General features: G+C 37.9%; 1 protein-coding gene, 2 pseudogenes and 2 gene segments (V, D, J or C); 4 read left to right on the forward strand and 1 right to left on the reverse strand.

The window, feature by feature from the left end:
* Window positions 1-752: 752 nt before the first annotated feature.
* LOC132148725 (ADP-ribosylation factor-like protein 16) lies at window positions 753-2468 on the reverse strand (annotated as a pseudogene).
* A 1580-nt stretch (window positions 2469-4048) lies between these two features.
* Window positions 4049-19450, forward strand: LOC132148834 (Ig lambda chain C region-like). The segment is given in 4 exon segments: window positions 4049-4194; window positions 4283-4389; window positions 17976-18056; window positions 18972-19450. Coding segments are annotated over 2 exon segments (375 nt in total).
* Window positions 6235-8569, forward strand: LOC132148727 (immunoglobulin lambda-1 light chain-like; annotated as a pseudogene).
* Window positions 10804-11535, forward strand: LOC132148711 (Ig lambda chain C region-like). The segment is given in 2 exon segments: window positions 10804-10816; window positions 11119-11535. Coding segments are annotated over 2 exon segments (378 nt in total).
* A 1088-nt stretch (window positions 19451-20538) lies between the features above and the next one.
* LOC132148511 (immunoglobulin lambda-1 light chain-like) lies at window positions 20539-23335 on the forward strand. Its single transcript, XM_059557200.1, has 4 exons — window positions 20539-20593; window positions 20670-20989; window positions 21947-21980; window positions 22879-23335. The coding sequence occupies exons 1-4, from the start codon at window positions 20554-20556 to the stop codon at window positions 23193-23195; spliced, it is 711 nt and encodes a 236-aa protein (XP_059413183.1). The 5' UTR covers window positions 20539-20553; the 3' UTR covers window positions 23196-23335.
* Window positions 23336-23378: the final 43 nt, after the last annotated feature.

The raw sequence follows: 23378 nt of genomic DNA on the forward strand, positions 1-23378 counted from the left end.
GGAAAGGATAACGCACTTGTTACCATGCACAAGTCCAAAGCCTCTCATGCATTTTTATCATATTCTCTGATTTCCTGCACCAATTTCTAGCTCTGCTTTAGTGTCCCTTTCTTGGTCTGGAGTATCTGATGACTGCTATCTGTGATATTTGGGGCCAATAATTTAAGCATCAAAAATTTAAATTATAAATAATGATATTCTAATATTGGGCATTGACTGTTGAATGAAGACTTCCAGCAAGAGAATGTACTTACAGTGGTGTTCGGATTGAACTGATGTGAGACTGTTGCTCTTCACACACAAGGATGAAGATTAAAGAGTGACACATCTGGTTTGTCTTTGTTTATGGTTCATGCTTTCCACCTCTGGCTTGCCTTTTCTTAAATATATGGTATACAGTACTAGTCAAATATTTGGACGCACTTATAATTAATTCTGACTATAACACAAATTGAAGAATGGAAATTGAATAGTGACCAAAATGTCTCATATGATCTATACTATAATCACAGATCTCATAGGGTCGTTTGCACAGATTTCTCTGCATTGTTTTTCTATATAACCATTCAGTAGATGATGATGTCTGAACATGTGCCTCACACTTTTCTAATAACATGGCACTGAAATGTTAAACTTTTAGAAAACCCATCTCTAGATCCGCTCTAGATTCTTCCACTGGTTGTGTATCTCCACGGTTGTGTATCTCCACTTTTGTCTGATGTTTGTTTACTGTGACCCTGCATCCATATCTATCACGTATTGTGAGGGTGATTTGAAAACAGCCAGCTGAGCACATCCTGAAGGCCCTGTCCGGAGCGAGCGCTGATCTCTAGTGTTGTGATCGACTGAGGCGCAGTTCTAATGATCTCATCCATCCTGAACAATGACTTCAGCTCCACCAGAGACATGCTGCATGGAAGATCCCTGAGGACAGGAATGTGCTTAATGGAGTGAGGAGTGATAACACGCTTAAGAGTGAGTGTGAAGTCGGCTGACCTCTTGTTGAAGAGTACGAGAACAGCGGCAGACTGCAGCGGCTCCGCAGAGAGAACGGACAGCAGCTGGACGCAAGACGAAGAGATCTGGATGATTTTGGCACAGTCCACCACAAACTGAATTAAGATCAAATGCATATCAGTCATGATGAGAAACATGCACATACAATCTCTCTCAAGGACTTTACCCCAGACAAAACATAAGCAATCTTCCCATCCTGAGGATGCTGAGGAATTCTGCTCCTATGTGTAAAACCCTTATCTTCTGCCATCTGAATCACTCTGAGATGTACAGTACACTACTTACGAAATGTAAAACACGCTTGATTCTTTAATATGGCTATATATTTTCTATATTCTATAAAACACAAGACACATGGAAGTATGGGAATTAAGTAGAGACCAAAAAACTAATTTCTCTTGTATCTTGGCTTCTGTACTATTTTTTTTTTCTCTTTCATGTGTCCGTGTCACATCTAACTTTAGGTCTTAATTTTATATATATATAAAAAAATCTTCAATTTTTACCGAGCAAAAGCAGATGGCAGGTAGGGATTTAAAGAAAACCAGCTTCTCTTGTAAAGCAACCACTGATAAAGTGAACTGATATAGCTGAAGAATAGTGTGAATTCCTGACACTCACTATAACAGATGTGCTATCTACATAGTATTTTGGCCAAATGGGCCCCATAGAGCCTCCCAACTCTCGTACGGTTATCTTCCTCCTCCGGAGTATGAGGTCTGTGAGGTTGGTGCCGACCTAAAAGAAAGCGTGCGTGAAGAAAATAAACTTCCTTCATATGCATGTGTCATGTCATGATCATGAAGGTGTCATGTCAGTCTTATGCACACCCCTTCACCCTTTAAACATTTTTTTTTACAAACATAAATCATTTTCCCCCCTGCATTGAGGACATATTTCTGAACTCTCCAGCTTGTTTTAGTATTCATGAACATTAAATAAAAAGAAAATGGTTAAATATTTTGTATATTTAAGATATACTATTCATAACTTTAATATACTGTATCGACTCAGGTACCACACACTATAAAACTAAACTAGAACAAAATCATACTGTCTTCATCCTCAGTTCCAATGATTTCCCACCAGATCCGACTTATTTTAACACTCAAACACACTGTATATCTTATACTGCTAGTGAAATCTTATAAGAGCCTTGATTTTATAACATCTCGTAAGCGCGCGCTCGTGCTCACCGTGGGCAGCGTGACGGGCGCGTCACCCAGATCCGCGTCCGCGTGCATCTGACACAGCTGTTAGTCCAGATAAAGAAGCCATATCCACTAACATCAGATCAACAGTTTTAATATCTAACGTACATTAATAAACTCTTTAGGGAAGCACAGCATGCATCATATCTAACGTTAATGTAATTCATTACAGAATGTATTCTGTAGTCGCTTCAGTAAAAGCGTTTTTCCAAGTCAAGTTGCACCGAGCAAAAAGCACATCTCCACGACCACTTAGCCTGAAATTATTTTATCGAAACGAGAGTGTAGATTTCTGCTTTAACACGAGTGACTTGACATGACACGGTAACCACGCTATTTACACAATAAAAGTCTCCATGCGTCTTGAAGTATATATATTTTTGTAGAGATGGTCGCCCTCTAGCTAGCTGTAGCAGAATCGACTTTGCAAATTCTGTATACTGTCTATTTTGGTTAAAAATAGTATGTGAACCAGTTGTGACACGAGCTTATTATAGTGCACGTTTAAACTGAACAGAAAACTAGCACAGCCTGCTGCTTATATTAAATAATGCACTGTACACACTCTCTCATACTTTTTAAAATAGCTTATGATAAAAGTAAACATCTTCGTAGTATAAACGTTTTAAACTGTGGTATGCTACAAAAACCCATCATATTGCATTTTTTATTCAGTTAGTGTTGTTATCTTCTTGGAAAAAATAGGCTACTTAAGGTTCTTTCATCACACGCATGCTCTAATAGCTATTTGACTATTATATTCAAACAAATCTGTTCAAGATAACTTGAAGTTGGACTAATGCAGTATCACAGCAAACCAGGAAGACAAAACTGCAGTTAAGTGCATTGCATTGTGGTACAATGTTCCATGCAGTGACCATAGACTGTAAAAAAAGATGGACGACTCGCCTTCGCTCTCTTCCATTGGTCAAAACTGAAGCCGCCAGTGTCCCGATATGGCGCTGACATCTTGGACTTGCGCCTGCGCAGATAGCGATCTAGGGACCAGTTCTGCACAGTAGCTATGCGCAGTAGCAAGCAGGAAGTAAAGCCTTAAAGCCGCGAAATCAACGGACCCAGCCCCGCCCCTGTGCCCCGCCCTCACTCTCCCTCGCAGAATGCACATACCGTAATCTGCACTGTTTTGGAAGTGGAGTCCTGCTCCTGTGAACTCTGTCTGCTCCGTTCCACTCCAATCTCATTAAAATAAGGTAAATACAATCTCCTCAGTCCTCCGAAGATCATAAAAAAAGCCTGTTGACGCTTCAGTGCCTCCTCGGCTCAGAGAGCTGTCAATCACGACGTCACACCACCGTTTTTAGAGCATTAAATAACTATCTAAAAAACTACTTATTTTGAAAACGAACACTTGAATTTACATTAGCGTGATACAAACTACAGTAAATGACAAAAAACAGCTTCGGAAAAAATATATTTGAAGGGTAATTTAATTGTTTAGTTGGTCTCGCGTACCATTGAATAACATGGGGAGGCGGGGTTTATGACCTATACTAGGACCACTCACCAGGGGGCGATCGAGACGTTTTGGCTTCACTTTTCAGGGCTTGTGCGGCACGCTTGGCAGTGACCTGTATACTGATGTTTTTGACAAATGTAGCATATGCACATTATTTATACCATATTATGCAGCAATAGTTAACATGAACATACATTATAGCTACATCCTGCCCTTCAGAATCAGATCACAGATCCTTCCCTGATAAGGACATTAGTTGTATGCAAATTGAAGAGTAGCCTATTAAACCACTTGCTGTTTGAGGTTGAAGTGATTGGCTGAAGGCTAGTGATCTTCCCTCTTTCAGATTTTCTCTTCCTCTTCTTCTCTATATGAGTACTTCATTCTCTCTTATTCTCTTCATCTCTTCTCTAAACTCAAACGACGTCAGTCGTCACACAGACAAGATGCTGATAATATTCTACTGCTTTCTCCTCACTCTTCTGTCATGTAAGTTACAGTGCCTTTCATTTTAAACTTATTGTTCTCTCTGGGGTGTCAAGGTAAATGAAATTCATTTTATTTATAATTTTTACAGGGGTCAAATGTGCTAAAGTGGTTACTCAGAAACCCTCGATACTAACAGAACAAAAAGGGAGATCTGTGACTATGGACTGTAACATTGAAAAGGACGAGAATAATTATGTCTACTGGTATAAACAGATTCCAAATGAAGCTCCTCAGTTTGTGTTGAGATACTATTATTCTCACAGCTCCCCTGACAAATACGGGGACGGTTTTACATCCAGCCGCTTCACATCTAATGCTAAGTCAAATATTGACTATAGTCTGATCATCAGTAATGTGGATGTGGATGATTCTGCAGTGTATTACTGTCAGACATGGGACAGCTCTGTTAGAGAGTACGTATCACAGTGATTCACAGCATGACAAAAACCTCCTCACTGCTCACATTCACTTCTGCTTTAACACACGTCATGTTCTTAAATTCAGTATACAATACGGCCAGTTTTTACAGTTGTGCCATGATTGCTTTCAACTTCATGAATATATATTTAAATCACACACACACACACGCACACACACACACACACACGTAAACCTGATGAACCAATCACTTGGAGGCATGCTGGAATGGATGCAATTTGTTTAATATTCATTTATTTAAAAGGACAAATTCAACTTTTACAGTACAAATCAATGTTTTGATGGTTGCATAATAAAAATGTACTTTGGATGTTTGTTTTCTATATTCTATATCAGGGTTATTCAAATCTTGCCCTGGAGGGCCAGTGCACTGCAGATTTTAGCTCCAACCCTGATTAAACCCACCTATACCTGTGATTTTCTAATGATCCCAAAGACATTGATAAACAGGCTCAGGTGTGTTTGATTAGGGTTAGAGCTAAAGTTGCAGTGCACTGGCCCTGCAGGGCAAGATTTGAATAACCCTGTTCTATATTTAGGTAATATTTGGGATATCTATTGAAAAAAAAGCAAAAGAAATTATGTGCATGTGTGTTTTATGAGGACTCCTTATAGATATTATATACTGCACGCACTTTATATTCTACCCCCTAAACAAAATAAATAAAAAAATAAATACATACATGTATAAAAAGTCCAACAAGGTACGAAAATGCAGGTTTTACTGTAATTGTGATAATATTTTGTCAACACAGTGTAGAGTTCACCTGGACCCCCCCCCCACACACACACACTCTCTCTTTCTCACTGTCAAACACACACACACACACACGTTTGTTTTTTTTAAAAGTGGGTTCATCCCATAGGCGTAATGGTTTTTATACTGTACAAACTGTATATTCTATGGCCCTACACCAACCCTAACCCTAACCCTCACAGGAAACTTTGTGCATTTTTACTTTCTCAAAAAAACTCATTCTGTATGATTTATAAGCGTTTTGAAAAATGGGGACATGGGTTATGTCCTCATAGGTCACCATCTCCTTGTAATACCTGTGTCATACCCATGTCATTGTACAGAGTTGTGTCCTGATATGTCACAAAAACAAGAACACACACACACACACACACACACACACACACACACACACACACACACACACACACACACACACACACACACACACACACACACACACACACACACACACACACACACAGGAGACACCTGCTTGCCCAATATAGTACTTTGTAAATGACAAATTTTAAATAAAGGTTTATCTTTCATATTATTTACTTTTTCCATATAATTTAGTTTCATTCATTTTGTAGTGCTCTGTAAGTGTTTTATTCACTTTATAACATCCCATTTATAACACTGATTATCACAATATATTCCATAGAAAAGGTCAAATATATTTTAAGTTGCTGTATAACTGTAATCCATTCTGGTCTGTGCTGAAGTGAGTGAGTGTGTCCGATGTGTTGAGTGTGTGTTGTGTGAGGGGGGCGGGTCTTTCTCTTTACTCTCTTAAAGTCTCTCTCTCTGGTCTGATCTCAGCATTATTCTTCAGCACTGCTTCACATCCACCAAATCACAAGATGATCACAATATTCTGCGCTTTCTTCACTCTTCTGACCTGTAAGTGTTCATCAGATCTGATGATTTAAAGTGTTCTGACACACAATCTCATGTAAAGGTTGTGTTTATTCTGCAGGTGTCAGTGGAGCGACTGTAGTGACTCAGAGTCCAGTAATCACAGTCAGGAGAAACAGCTAAACTGGACTGTAATCTGGGGACAATAACTGATTCTGCTGCTAGATGGTACAAACAGACTCCAGCAGGAATTCAGCATGTGTTAAGATTTCGTCATGACTGGAGCTCAGTTAAATATGGATCTGGTTTCTCTGCTCCTAAATTCACATCAACACATTCATCTAAATCAGATTATAGTCTGATCATCAGTAATGTGGATGTGGATGATTCTGCAGTGTATTACTGTAAGACATGGGACAGCTCTGTTAGCGAGTACGTATCACAGTGATTCACAGCATGACAAAAACCTCCTCACTGCTCACAGTCACTTCTGCTTCTAGACAAACAGATGAAAAGTAAGAGCACTACTTCAAATCTCAGATTTAGGTTGAATTAATAAAAAAATCATAAATGCTAAGATTATTCTGCAACTTCTTTAGTAATCTGTCATTTAACTTATCTCTTATAGTGCTTTTATCATGTTTTTTTTTCCTGGTTGAAAATGGATAGTCACTGGTCACTTTCTCGTAAAATGTCTCTTTTTGTGCTCCTCAGAAAACAGAAAGTCCTGTGGGTTTGGAAGGAGTTTTTCCTTTAGTGTCTGTCTTCAGCAGAGCCATGTGTTCAGAATGACTTTATGACACGGAACAAAACTGACTGTGAATGGTAATCTTTCCACTTTTCTTTTCTTTTCTTTTCTTTTTTCTTTTCATCATGATCCGGTCACTGAACTTCCATTTATTCACCACCAGAGGTCATCATCCACAATACAGACTCTCACACAGTACACCCTGGACTACATTTCCCATGCTCCATTGCACCAATCACAGTCACCTGACAACAATCACACATGCACCTGAGATCAATTACACACACACACACACACACACACACACACACACACACACACACACAATCAATCAGACACGCTTTATAAGCATTGCTCTTTCTCTCACACACTGCCGAGTATTGTTCTGCACATATCGCTCTCCTAGCGATAGCTGGGATAACAAGCCATTCTGTGTTTGTTTTTTTCTTGTCTTGTTTCAGTTTATACTTTTCATAGTCTTGTTTCAGTTTATACTTTTCATAGTCTTGTTTCAGTTTATACTTTTCATAGTCTTATCTTAGTTTTCATAATTTAGTCTTTTTCCTCCCTTGCCCTGTTTAACCTAATTATTAACTTAATTCGTGTAGTTTATTTACAGTTAAATGTGTGAATTTGTTTCTTATAAAAACACTATTAAAACAGTTTTTCTAATTATTTTATTAAGCTTGTAATTGATTAATTGATAAACTAGATGGAATATTAAGATTTATACATAGAAATTTAAACTGCAGGACCATTGAAAATGAGCTAGTGGTGACAAAAAAATGATTAAAAATGGTAAAAAAAAGGTGTCAGCTCCTAAATATATACACAGTGCCATATACATTCATGTACATTAAATCCAACAAAAAATTATACATTTAATCCAACAAACTACCCACATACAGCACTATTTAACCTTTATGTTGCAGGTTACATTTTTGTCAAAGACAATGAGAAATGTTTATTAAAATTAGATTTACTGTCATAAAAATGTTATGATCTTTAATTTGTTAAATGATGAATAGTTTACCTGTTGATGTGTGAAATTTTAGCGAGTGTGAAATGTCCAGTCAGACTTTAATATTTGAGAGGTCTGGCTGAGATGAAGGTGTGTTTGCAGATGTTGATGATGATTTGTGTTTAGATGCTGCTGCTGCTGCTCCTGTGCTGAACATCCTCCGTCCGTCCAGAGAAGAGCTGAGCTCCAGTAAACTCACTCTGGTGTGTCTGATCAATCACATGTCTGGGGCTTTTGCTGATGTGCGTTGGTTTGTGAACGAGAACTCAGTTACTGAAGGCGTCTTCACTGGATCTGCTGAACAGCAGCCTGATAAGAAATTCAAGCTGAGCAGTTATTTAACCCTTGAGAGCTCAGAGTGGGACAAAGACACACAGCTGACATGTGAAGCATCTGCTGCCTCCAAAACCACCAGAAAAAGCATCAAGAAATCTGACTGCAGCGACTGAACTGCTTGATCTCCTCTTGATTTAAGTGATAGCATTTCAATTTGTTTGCATGGAGTAGAAAACATTGAATATTAAGAATAAAGTGCCTTACTGTAGTTGCTTCATGTTTAAATGTACTGTGCTTTATAAACTCCAATAAACTGCATGTTAATCAAACTTTTCTTATTACTTTGTATCTAATGTATGCACAAAAGTATTTAAGTTCATTATGTTAGCATCAGCTTATTGCATCTATTATGCAGCACTATTAAAAATATTTTTGCAATTAGAATATCTGATACATTTTAATTATATAATTTAATTGATTAAAAATAGAAATTAATTAAATATGAATAAAATGAAATTTGCAGATTTCACAGGAAAGATGTTAATTCAAAATGATCATTTAACAATGGTAATAAAGAGATTTTATGCATCCTCTGAATCGATCTGAAAACAGTGCTGAAGTTGGTCTTCTTTCAGATGCAGTGATCTGTGGAGATTTTCATCAGCACATGAAGTTCAGTCCTGACACACAGGAAACACCTGCTCTCATAATCAACTCTGTGTAAATGTGTTTGATTATATTCGTATAACATACAGTAATGAGACAGTGTCTGCAGGCAGAAAGCAGAAGTGAATGTGAGCAGTGAGGAGGTTTTTGTCATGCTGTGAATCACTGTGATACGTGCTCTTTAGCAGAGTCGTCCCATGTGTGACAGTAATACACTGCAGAATCATCCACATCCACATTACTGATGATCAGACTATAATCTGATTTACTTTTGTGATTTGAGTTGAATTTAGGGGAGAAGCCAGTTTTGTGAGTAGGAGAAATGGTAGAAATATAAGACACTGTGGAACTCCTGTTCATACCATTGAGAATTTAAGCAATATATAATATTTTATGAATATATTGCCTTTTTAAATACTTTTATGATGCTTTCACATCCTTTCTAAAACTTGATAGATAACGTTCATTATATAGAAACAAGCAGTCAGGATATTCTTGATAAACTGCTCTCACACATATCATGTTTTTTTTATATAGATCATCAGTTATGTTTAATGTGTTTTGTAACTAACAAACAAAAACATATTCTTCAATGAGATTCACATTGTCCTTCTGTGAAAGCACATGTTGAGTGTGTTAGATGTGTTGAGTGTGTGTTGTGTGAGGGGGGCGGGTCTTTCTCTTTACTCTCTTAAAGTCTCTCTCTGGTCTGATCTCAGCATTATTCTTCAGCACTGCTTCACATCCACCAAATCACAAAATGATCACAATATTCTGCGCTTTCTTCACTCTTCTGACCTGTAAGTGTTCATCAGATCTGATGATTTAAAGTGTTCTGACACACAATCTCATGTAAAGGTTGTGTTTATTCTGCAGGTGTCAGTGGAGCGACTGTAGTGACTCAGAGTCCAGTAATCACAGTCAGTAAAGGAGAAACAGCTAAACTGGACTGTAATCTGGGGACAATAACTGATTCTGCTGCTAGATGGTACAAACAGACTCCAGCAGGAATTCAGCATGTGTTAAGATTTCGTCATGACTGGAGCTCAGTTAAATATGGATCTGGTTTCTCTGCTCCTAAATTCACATCAACACATTCATCTAAATCAGATTATAGTCTGATCATCAGTAATGTGGATGTGGATGATTCTGCAGTGTATTACTGTAAGACATGGGACAGCTCTGTTAGCGAGTACGTATCACAGTGATTCACAGCATGACAAAAACCTCCTCACTGCTCACAGTCACTTCTGCTTCTAGACAAACAGATGAAAAGTAAGAGCACTACTTCAAATCTCAGATTTAGGTTGAATTAATAGCAAATCACAGATGATAAGAATATTCTGCAATTTCTTTACTAATCTGTAATTTAACTTATCTCTCATAGTGCTTTTATCATGTTTTTTTTTTTTTTCCTGGTTGAAAATGGATAGTCACTGGTCACTTTCTCGTAAAATGTCTATTTTTGTGCTCCTCAGAAAACAGAAAGTCCTGTGGGTTTGGAAGGAGTTTTTCCTTTAGTGTCTGTCTTCAGCAGAGCCATGTGTTCAGAATGACTTTATGACACGGAACAAAACTGACTGTGAATGGAAAATTTTCTTTTCTTTTCTGTTCTTTTCTTTTCTTTAACTGTATTACATATAGTCTGTACTTCATTTTAGATATATAATCTAATTATTAAGTTAATCGTGTAATTCATTTACAATTAAATGTGTGAATTATTAAAAAACTATTAAAACCGTTTTGCTAATTCTTCTGTTATTATGCTTTTAATTGATTAATTGATAAACTACATGGAATATTTAGACTTATAACATTTGTTAAACTGCAGGACCATTGAAAATGAGCTAGTGAAGACAAAAAATGATTAAAAATGGTATACAAAGTGTCAGGACCTAAATATATACACAGTGCCATACATTAATGTACATTAAATGCAACAACAAAAAAATCATGTACATTTAATCGAACTAGCTACCCACATACAGCACTATTTAACTTTTATGTTGCAAGTTGCATTTTTGTCGAAGACATTGAGACGTGTATTAAAATTTGATTTACTATAATTATAATATAGTATAATTACTATAATTTATTAAAGATGAATTGTTGATGTGTGAAATTTTAGCGAGTGTGAAATGTCCAGTCAGACTTTAATATTTGAGAGGTACGGCTGAGATGAAGGTGTGTTTGCAGATGTTGATGATGATTTGTGTTTAGATGCTGCTGCTGCTGCTCCTGTGCTGAACATCCTCCGTCCGTCCAGAGAAGAGCTGAGCTCCAGTAAACTCACTCTGGTGTGTCTGATCAATCACATGTCTGGGGCTTTTGCTGATGTGCGTTGGCTTGTGAACGGGAACTCAGTTACTGAAGGCGTCTTCACTGGATCTGCTGAACAGCAGCCTGATAAGAAATTCAAGATGAGCAGTTATTTAACCCTTGAGAGCTCAGAGTGGGACAAAGACACACAGCTGACATGTGAAGCATCTGCTGCCTCCAAAACCACCAGAAAAAGCATCAAGAAATCTGACTGCAGCGACTGAACTGCTTGATCTCCTCTTGATTAAGTGATAGCATTTCAATTTGTTTGCATGGAGTAGAAAGCTTTAACTATTAAAAATAAAGTTCCTTAGTTGCTTCATTTTCTGAATGAATTTCATGTTTAAATGTACATTGCTGTGCTTTATAAACTTGAAAAAACTCCAAGTTAATCAAACTTTTCTTATTATTTTGTCCAATGTATGCACAAAAGTATATTTTAGTTTATTATTTTAGCATCAGTTTATTACATTTTTTATGCAGTACTATTAAAAACAAAACATGTTTGCAATTAAAATATCTGTTCTATTATAAAAAAATAGAATCAATTAAATATGAATAAAAAAAATATTGAACACTATAAACTAGTACTGAAAGCCAAATTCATTTCCAGATTTCACAGGACAGATGTTATTTTGAATATGATAAATGATAATTTAATAATGCTATTAATTAAAGAGATTTTTATGCATCCTCTGAATCGATCTGAAAACAGTGCTGGAGTTGGTCTTCTTTCAGATGCAGTGATCTGTGGAGGTTTTCATCAGCACATGAAGTTCAGTCCTGACACACAGGAAACACCTGCTCTCATAATCAGCTCTGTGTAAATGATCAGTTTTTAAATGAGCTCTTTTTATTGATTAACTTTATGTTCATTCAACCAAATGAGAGCATAACAACAAATGTTCAAGGAAACTTACACAACATCAAGTCTTCTTAAAAAAGACACAGTTCAGTATGTTTGAAGATGTACAATAAGTGTGCTTAGTATTTTAATAAATGTGTTTATGTAAATGAACTGTCATTTGAAATGTCAGTCAGTCAACATGAAATGTCAGTCATTTTGTTATGATTTTTGATGATGTATATGATATATGATGTGATGGTATATGATGATGAATGAAGATGATGATATCACTGAGAGGCTCCTCCCTCTTCATTCTCTTCAGTCTCTTAAAGCTCATCTCTGATCGCTCTCCTGTGTTCAGTCTGTTCTCATCACACACTCACAACATGCTGTCAATCTTCATCCTCCTCATCATCACTCTGTCATGTAAGACGTCACCAGACTGCAGTTAAAGATGTTTATGAATATGTCCCATGTGAGTGTTGTGTATCAGTGATGCTGTGTGTTTATTCTACAGGTGTCAGTGGAGCGACTGTAGTCACTCAGACTCCTCCATTAATCACAGTCAGTAAAGGAGAAACACTCTCGTTGGTCTGTAACACAGGCAGCTCTACTGATGGGGGACGCTGGTATAAACAGGTCGCAGGAGAAACGCCTCAGTTTGTTTTAAACTCTTACCACAGCTGGAGCTCTCCTAAATATGGATCTGGATTCTCCTCATCTAAATTTACAGTGTCTTATCCAACCCAGTCAGACTGTCATCTGTCAATCAGTAATGTGGATGTGGATGATTCTGCAGTGTATTACTGTAAGACATGGGACAGCTCTGTTAGAGAGTACGTATCACAGTGATTCACAGCATGACAAAAACCTCCTCACTGCTCACATTCACTTCTGCTTCTAGACAACAGATGAAAAACATGAAGCATTTTCAGTATCTGTTGCTCTTATCAAACTAAATTATGGTTGACCACTTAATTTAGATAATGTGAATATTACTTGCTTACTTGTAAAAGACTTTGTTGACTTTTGTACATATGCACCATCGCATACATTGAACAATAACTCTATTGTACATTCAACTTTGTACATTAACTGATATTCATATACATCTCCATCCTCCCCATCTACTTTGATAGACACTGATCCTTCTCCAGATATTCCTAGTCTAAGCAGCCAACTGGGACAACAGATTGCTCAACATCCAGGATATCCTCAACTTCCAAGTACTTCAGTTTTCCAATCCATGCCCACATTGCATCACAGAGCTCCACAGGGATCCACTGTAAGTTTTTCTTCCACATCACCTGCACCTTCTGGCAGCCGTCCTGTCCAAGGCCAAACCAGGGAGCAAGGACCATATCCTCTGCAATTGTGCACCTCATCTGAATTTTCATCTTCAGAAACACAACATGATTTACCTGATTCATGTTCCTATACTCCTGGCTAAGAAATGCAACATCTTATTACCCAACTACAAGGGAAAAGGGTTTGCCTCTTTAAATGTCAAAGAAACAAGAAAAGGATGTGAATGAAGTCACCTATGAAAAGAAAAAAAATTACTTTCCACACTGGCAGGCAACTGGATTCCTTGATTGCTAAAATAGAGTTCAATCATCGTCATGTCTCCACCTTAACTGTAACGAAACAACATGAGGAAACAGAAACTGACAGTTAATTCAAGCCACCAAAGGGATGCTGACAGATAAAATACAGAAAACTGAATCTACTTTGTGTACTGAATTGTGTGGATGGTGGATCAGTTTTCAGCTGGAGTTGCAGCAGGACATCAAGACCACCCAGCAAATTCTACAAAAACAACTTTCTGCAGAAGTTGCCAGAGGTACCAAAAAAAAAAAAAAACTTCTTGCCATTGCACCTCCCCACCGATGCTGACATTTTGGAAAAATTTCCATCCAGTCCCATATGGTACAGCACAAGACTGGTGGGAGGTCACCAGAACTTAACCATAACCACCTTGGAGGAATTTGGAAAGGCTTTTTTTCTGCATTCCTGTCAGAAGATTATGGAGACGAGCTGGTAGAACAAGTCTGTACCTGAACCCAAGGAGAAACAGAGACAATTAGAGATTTTGCTTTCACACATAGAGCCCTCTGCAAACGTTGGAAACCAGTCTTAACAGAAGCAGAAGTGGTAAAACGGATTCTCAAAAACATAAAACCTCACCTGGCCTGTCATTTACGTAGTCCCATCCATACAGTGGAAGAACTTGTAAAGTTGGGTCATCAGCTGGAAAAAGACTACGAGCAAAAACTGCAGTATTGAACTTGTGTGAATCGACAGTCATTTCCAGATGTGCCACAAAAGCCGACTAACAGAACTGCTGACAAATTGTTTTCTGTATGGTGCTGGAGATGTAAAGGATACAACGCTCCAGGAAACTGTCCACACTATTCTTCCAGTAAAAACCAGTATGAAAAGCCACATCACTTATGTAGCTACTAAAGGTCATTTCAGAACTCTAAACATGTTAGTCAACCAGCAATTATTTAACAGCTGCTACTACACCTAAACCTAAACCACAAACAAAATCTAAGAAATTAACTTCAACTTCTCCTCCCCCTCCAATCATCCTGACACAATTAGACACAAATATTTGCCCTGCCAGAAGATTTTTTTTCAAGATGTTTAGCTAATGAAAACATCCATTATGATGTGGATGAGAACCAATGGCCAAATCCACAAGGCACACAAAAATTCACAAGACATTTGACATTTTACTGTTTTTTACAATAATTTTTGCAATAATAACAGAACTTTCATTTTTCAGAACTTTAGACACATAATTCACAACCGATGACCAAAATGCACATTTTTCAAAACACTTAAAGGTACAATTTGTAAGATATTTGCAGTGACAAACCACATGACAACAGTGTCGTTTACAAATGCGGAAGTAGCTTCGCAACAAACTTAAACTAGAAAGAGATGCCGATCTCGCTTGTGTTTTACTCGACAGGTGAGTTGTTTTGATTCGTATCTTTACAGAAAACGTATGCTATTATAACGGATACATTAAACATTGGATACATTAAACATGAGACAAAGAGCTGTTGTTCACTGAACTAAAATAACTGGTTCGAAATTACACAACTTAACATTAAAGTATTACAATTTCAAAATATTACATCTGAATGGCGTGTCTATACATTTCATTACATTGATACTATCAACTATCAATTGATACAACTGCTAAAAAATTTACATAACTGTTGCATTACTCTTGAAGCATAGTTTTACTGAAAAATGATGAACAATATTAAATGTCTAGATTATGAAAGTGGAGCAACCTACAGTAGTATGTTTAGGTATAATCAGTTTCAAGATGCCGGTTGATGGGGAAAATATATATATATATAATTCCCCAAAATGTTATATCATTGTTATCAGTATTAGTTTTTACTTACAATACAGTAAATCTGTTTTTCAGGTAATAGAGTAGGAAGCTGATGAAAGAGCCATTCATATTTTTGGATAAGGCAGGCTTTAAACCTGGTCATGACATGGACGTGTAACCCCTGTCTCCCGGGTCCTCTCTGACGCTCCTCGCACTCGCTCCGAGTCGGGCTCAAACCCGGGTCTCCGGCATGGGAGGCGGACGCACTAACAAGGAGGCTAAATGGCTACAGCCACTAGCGTCTGTTGCTAGTGCGTCTCTAGAGATCGGGGAGTGGGGTTTACCTGCACAGCACTACTCGCTGGCCTCCGTTAGAGAGGAGAGGTTGAGAGTAGCCCAGAATGATGTTCGCTGAGTTGCCTGGCCCCCACTGAATGTGATTTCAACGAGGACGAACAGCAAATTCAGTGCAATGGGCCCAGAATTCCTAACAATAGCACCAAGTGCAATCATGGTTTCCCATCTACAGTTATCGCCTTGTATTTAACAACATACTCCCCTTTCCTTACATGGAGGTTAAAGGTTCACAATAGACCCCCTCACAAACAAATCACTCTTTTCCAGGCCATGAATTATGCGTGCAATGTCATCACAGGAGACCAATGTCAGGCCTTTATTTGCCATGCCAGAAGAGGCAGATTTTCACATCTGTGCCTACAATCTGCCCTCCACTTAAAGGACCATGCAGCGCATCCATCTAAGCCCTTCAGGACCACCTCACCTCGCTATCACCAACAGGGCTTATGCAGCAGCCGGACAGGCTGGTTTGGCCATCCTTCAAGTCAAACTTCTCTGTAGCATGGACGAGTCTGGCCAAGAGCACCAAGGAGGCCTTTAAAGAGCTGCGCACAGCAACAGATTTGGCTTTGCGCGCTACAAAGCCCACAGTGCAGGCGATCGGCAATACCATGGCCAGCTAACACTGACAGAGCCTTTCTCGACTCTCCTTCGACTATTCGGCTCCGCTGTGAATGGATTCACTGAGTTGTTTTCGGAAGCTCAGAAGACGTTACAGGTGCTGCATCATTTCCTCCCTAAACTCTCTGCACCATGGCTGCGGGCTGCCAGAAGAGCCCTGCTGCTCAGCCTGCAAAGCCACCGCAGCATCAGCCTCAGTGGAAGAAACAGCACCCCAGGCCAGCGAAACGCTTCCCCTTCCTGAATCGTCAAGGTCCCCGCCCATGAGTTGTGCTGCACCCAGAGCCACTGAAGAGGCGCTTTAGAGAAAAAGGAGGGGCTCTATTCTTGCCTCGGCCGGAACTCCCCCAAATAAAGCTCGCCCTGACTCCTCACCTCTTCGAACACCACTGAGAGACAGAGATTCGTTTTCAGTGGGTCACGTCCTGCAGGTGCAGCACGTAACCGAATATTTTACCGCTGTGCTAGCGGACCCACATATTTTAAAGATTCCTCATCCTCTCTCAATCACATATTAATAATCTCATATTTGCCCTGAGGATTGGTTTTGGACATAGATTTGAAAGATGCTTACTTTCATATCCACATATCCACCCGTCATAGACCATTCTTGAGATTCGTGTTTTCGAGGGAGTGGCCTATAAGTATGCAGTCCTTCCGTTTAGACTGTCCCTAGCCCCATGCACTTTTACGAAGTGTATAGACGTGGCTCTGTCTCCACTCAGAGCCAGATGGTAATCTGCATATTGAATTACCTCGACGATTGGCTCGTTCTAGCCAGATCAGAACGGGAACTGAACACTCACAAAGAGCTACAGCTCATTCATTTAGAGCGCCTCGGGTTGGTCATCAACCCACGCAAGAGCCAGTTGTTGCCCAGACGAACTGTCTTTCTGGGAACGGTTCTCGACTCTGCCCTAATGCGGCTATGGATCTCGCCGGATCGATCCCTGACAATTCAGCGACTGACGGCCTCCCTCAAACCGGGGACGACATGCCCCCTGAGGGTTTTTCAGAGGCTGCTCAGCCTTATGGCCACGGTTCGTGGTTGAAAAGATTTCCAGTCAGGGTGGACCACTGATGTATTGAAGCTGTGGCCCCCTGGAGGACCACTCACCTGTTTTAGACAGGAGTGGGGATGGGCATGGCCTCCATAAGGAAGGTGATCACAACAGATGCGTCCAGCTCCGGGGGGGGGGGGGGGGGGTGCGCTGTTGGAGGGCAATCCAGCATTCGGCTCCTGGACAGCTCAGCAGTGATGCCTACATATCAACTGTCAGGAAATGTTGGCAGTCTCCTTAGCCCTGAATTCCGGCCATCAAGGGCCACCACGTCCTGGTTCGTCCTGGCACAGAAGGAACTCCTCTCAACAAGGGCGGTTCATGTGCCGTGCAAGATGAACCTGTGAGGGGACATGCTGTCCAGAGTCAAAAATGACGTTATTGTAAAAAGTTATTGTAAATAATTGTATTAGAGTATGCCAATGTTACAAGCTTGAGTGAGTGTTTCACTTCTGTTTGTGTCTCTTCACAGACTGAGGAGGTTTTTGTACAGCAGAACATATGAAATGTATCACTGTGGTATTCGGACAAGGAACAAAACTCTTTGTGAATGGTAAGTCATCTTTCCATTTTTCCATTATTCCATTTTTTTCTTACTGTATTACATATAGTCTACAGTACTTCTTGTAGTTATATAAACTAATTTTTTTTTAGTTTACATTGTAGTTCATTTACAGTTAAATGTGGGAATTCAGTCACAGATAGTGTTATCCAGAACCTCCAGTAACCACATAATCTTGAAATATAGTGAAAAGACTTTCACTACAGCTTTAACTTTCATCTGTTTTCTAGTTGTATGTTATATTCAGCTATTATTATTATTATTATTAGTAGTAGTAGTAGTAGTAGTAGTAGTAGTGAGCATTTAGATGTGATTTAAAGAGCATCAGCTTTGTGTTTAATTTGATAGCATTAAAAAAAAACTTTTTTAAAAATAATTTATGTATCAGTGAAACAGCATGTGAGAAGTTGACCTGTTTTGTGACATGTTGTACTACATCTGAAATGGTTTTGTTAAATCTATTAGAATTATTACACTTGCAGCTTTTATGAATTCATCAATAAACTAAAAGGAATATTATATAGAAGTGAATATGGACATAAAAAAATTATAATAATTTGCCAAACTGCAGGATTGTTGAAATGAACTAGTGAAGGCAGCAATGATTCAAAATGGCATAAAAGGTGTCACCTAAAATATACACAGTGCCAGATATATTCATGAACATTTTAACCTAAAACAAAAATCCAACATGCATCTTTTTGTCAATAAAATTACAATCATTTTCTGCCTATGAACAAATAAGTATGTTAATTAATTGTTAAATGATGTAAGAGAAGATCAGTTGTGTACATGCTGATGTGTGAAATTTTAGCGAGTGTGAAATGTCCAGTCAGACTTTAATATTTGAGAGGTCTGGCTGAGATGAAGGTGTGTTTGCAGATGTTGATGATGATTTGTGTTTAGATGCTGCTGCTGCTGCTCCTGTGCTGAACATCCTCCGTCCGTCCAGAGAAGAGCTGAGCTCCAGTAAACTCACTCTGGTGTGTCTGATCAATCACATGTCTGGGGCTTTTGCTGATGTGCGTTGGTTTGTGAACGAGAACTCAGTTACTGAAGGCGTCTTCACTGGATCTGCTGAACAGCAGCCTGATAAGAAATTCAAGCTGAGCAGTTATTTAACCCTTGAGAGCTCAGAGTGGGACAAAGACACACAGCTGACATGTGAAGCATCTGCTGCCTCCAAAACCACCAGAAAAAGCATCAAGAAATCTGACTGCAGCGACTGAACTGCTTGATCTCCTCTTGATTTAAGTGATAGCATTTCAATTTGTTTGCATGGAGTAGAAAACATTGAATATTAAAAATAAAGTGCCTTACTGTAGTTGCTTCATGTTTAAATGTACTGTGCTTTATAAACTCCAATAAACTGCATGTTAATCAAACTTTTCTTATTACTTTGTATCTAATGTATGCACAAAAGTATTTAAGTTCATTGTGTTAGCATCAGCTTATTGCATCTATTATGCAGCACTATTAAAAACATATTTGCAATTAGAATATCTGATACATTTTAATTATATAATTTAATTGATTAAAAATAGAAATTAATTAAATATGAATAAAATGAAATTTGCAGATTTCACAGGAAAGATGTTAATTCAAAATGATCATTTAACAATGGTAATAAATAAAGAGATTTTATGCATCCTCTGAATCGATCTGAAAACAGTGCTGAAGTTGGTCTTCTTTCAGATGCAGTGATCTGTGGAGATTTTCATCAGCACATGAAGTTCAGTCCTGACACACAGGAAACACCTGCTCTCATAATCAGCTCTGTGTAAATGTGTTTGATTATATTCGTATAACATACAGTAATGAGACAGTGTCTGCAGGCAGAAAGCAGAAGTGAATGTGAGCAGTGAGGAGGTTTTTGTCATGCTGTGAATCACTGTGATACGTGCTCTTTAGCAGAGTCGTCCCATGTGTGACAGTAATACACTGCAGAATCATCCACATCCACATTACTGATGATCAGACTATAATCTGATTTACTTTTGTGATTTGAGTTGAATTTAGGGGAGAAGCCAGTTTTGTGAGTAGGAGAAATGGTAGAAATATAAGACACTGTGGAACTCCTGTTCATACCATTGAGAATTTAAGCAATATATAATATTTTATGAATATATTGCCTTTTTAAATACTTTTATGATGCTTTCACATCCTTTCTAAAACTTGATAGATAACGTTCATTATATAGAAACAAGCAGTCAGGATATTCTTGATAAACTGCTCTCACACATATCATGTTTTTTTTATATAGATCATCAGTTATGTTTAATGTGTTTTGTAACTAACAAACAAAAACATATTCTTCAATGAGATTCACATTGTCCTTCTGTGAAAGCACATGTTGAGTGTGTTAGATGTGTTGAGTGTGTGTTGTGTGAGGGGGGCGGGTCTTTCTCTTTACTCTCTTAAAGTCTCTCTCTCTGGTCTGATCTCAGCATTATTCTTCAGCACTGCTTCACATCCACCAAATCACAAGATGATCACAATATTCTGCGCTTTCTTCACTCTTCTGACCTGTAAGTGTTCATCAGATCTGATGATTTAAAGTGTTCTGACACACAATGTCATGTAAAGGTTGTGTTTATTCTGCAGGTGTCAGTGGAGCGACTGTAGTGACTCAGAGTCCAGTAATCACAGTCAGTAAAGGAGAAACAGCTAAACTGGACTGTAATCTGGGGACAATAACTGATTCTTCTGCTAGATGGTACAAACAGACTCCAGCAGGAATTCAGCATGTGTTAAGATTTTATCATAGCTGGAGCTCAGTTGAATATGGATCTGGTTTCTCTGCTCCTAAATTCACATCAAAACATTCATCTAAATCAGATTATAGTCTGATCATCAGTAATGTGGATGTGGATGATTCTGCAGTGTATTACTGTAAGACATGGGACAGCTCTGTTAGAGAGTACGTATCACAGTGATTCACAGCATGACAAAAACCTCCTCACTGCTCACATTCACTTCTGCTTCTAGACAACAGATATAAATGCTTTTTTTACTTTTATATATTTTTATTAACAGGTCCAAATAGGACAAATATATCATGACTATATGTTGTTTTCATAAAGTCACTCTAACCCTTTAACACATGGCTCTGCTGAAGACAGACACTAAAGGAAAAGCTCCTTCCAAACCCACAGGGCTTTCTGTTTTCCGAGGAGCACAAAATGAGACATTTATCAGAATGTCCAAGCTGCTCTTTTACATATAATTAAAGAATAAAGTGACCAGTGAGTGTCCAGCTACAAAGAGGACATAAAATCTCTATAAGAGGCATGAATGGGATTTCAGTGTTACAGTGCAGTTACGTTTTCACAATACAGTGAACAATCATATGCTTAATCCACAGCATCAACTACAACTAAAATGACGACTGCTTTTGATCAAGATAAAACAGCTAATTGAGTGTTTTTGTTTAAATCTGAAACATGTCTGCATGAATATAATGTTATTATTGTGGACACACTTGACGTGACCTCCTCATTCTCTATTGGAGCCCTTTGTGAAGGAATTCAGTTGTCCCCTTCCCAAAATGGATTCACTCAGTGTTAACAACAGACTAATTGCTAAATAATCTTGAAAGCCTCATCTATGAATGATCAATAAATAAGGATGAATGACATCAACTGGTAAAAAGGATCACAAACAAGCAATTTATCCAGTGTCTCTAAACTATGTAATCCTCATGCTGAAAAAATAATTGATTATGAAGTTATTTTTTTATTTTTTTGACATCATGACACCTAATCACTGTAAGAGCAGTAAAGAAGATAGTTTGGGGTTAAAATTTGTGTTCGAGCTCATGTTTTGGTTCTGTAAGTGTGGGAGGTTTTTGTACGAGTAAACTTGTGAAATGTATCACTGTGGTATTCGGCCAGGGAACAAAACTCAACGTGATCGGTAAGTGAGTTTTACTCTTGATTACTGTTCAGATACCCACGTGATTTAATTTTATTTGTTTTAATGTATTATTATTAGACAATTGAAGCACAAATTACAATATTTTTGATCAACTTTTGAGTTTTTTTTTTCATGTTAGATTTACTGTATATATTTAAAATTAATCTTCAAAATAACATTTCAGATTTGTTCTTAAGTTCTTTGATGGCACCCATTCTGAAGTATGTGTAGATGTTTTATAGGCTTATTTACTGTAGGTATAATGTGCTTTTCTTTGTTACTATGCTTGTTATTTTTCTGTTTAGGGTCAAAATAAGGTCAATATTAAGCTTAATAAATATAATTTATTTACGTTTATCATATAAATGATTCCATTACATACCTAGTTGTGATACATATATGTGACTCTAGACCACAAAAAACCAATCATAAGTGTCAATTTTTTACAATTCAGATTTGTACATAATCTGACAACAATAAGTAAGCTTTCTATGCTATGGTTTTTATGGTTTGTTAGGATCGGACAATATTTGGTTGAGATACAAATATTTGACAATCTGAAATCTGAGAATGCAAAATAAAATAAAAAATCTAAATATTGACTAATAAAGTTCTTAGCAATGCATATTACTAATCCAAAATTAAGTTTTAATATATAAATGGTAGGAAATTTAGAAAATATCTTCATGGAACATGATCTTTTCTTTACTTTTTACTATAGATTTTGGGATCATTTTAGTGACTTAAGACAATATTATATTATATTATATTATATTATATTATATTATATTATATTATATTATATTATATTATATTATATTATATTATATTATATTATATTATATTATATTATATTATATTATATTATATTATATTATATTATTCCCTGTTTCTCCAGACTTCCCCCTCTCTCCTCCTGTTCTGACACTCTTGTCTCCGTCCGCTGAGGCTCTGAAGGAGAGTAAAGCTACACTTGTGTGTCTGGCTGAGGATATTTCAGTAGCTCTGGTGCACGTCACCTGGTCAGTCAACGGTCGCTCCGTCACAGAAGGAGTCTGGAGCAGTCCTACTGAGAAACAGCAAGACAAAACCTTCAAAATGAGCAGCTATCTGACCATCGAGTCGTCTGAGTGGATGGATAATGCAGATTTCTCATGTGAAGTGTCAGTGGGGTCCAAATTCACTAAGAAAAGTATCTCCGCTTCACAGTGCTGAAAAAGTGTCTGAATCAAAATGTCAGCGGTTTTGCCTTTATTTCTTTTCATGTTTGTGAACGGTGTATCTGACATTGACTATGACTACGTACTTCGGTTTTGGGTTTTGATTCTGCAAAAATAAAAATCTTTGGCATGACATCTATTTGCATTTTCTTTCATGCAGGCACTTATTACTCTCGCT

Source organism: Carassius carassius, chromosome 9, assembly GCF_963082965.1.
Source record: "Carassius carassius chromosome 9, fCarCar2.1, whole genome shotgun sequence".
Lineage (NCBI taxonomy): Eukaryota > Metazoa > Chordata > Actinopteri > Cypriniformes > Cyprinidae > Carassius > Carassius carassius.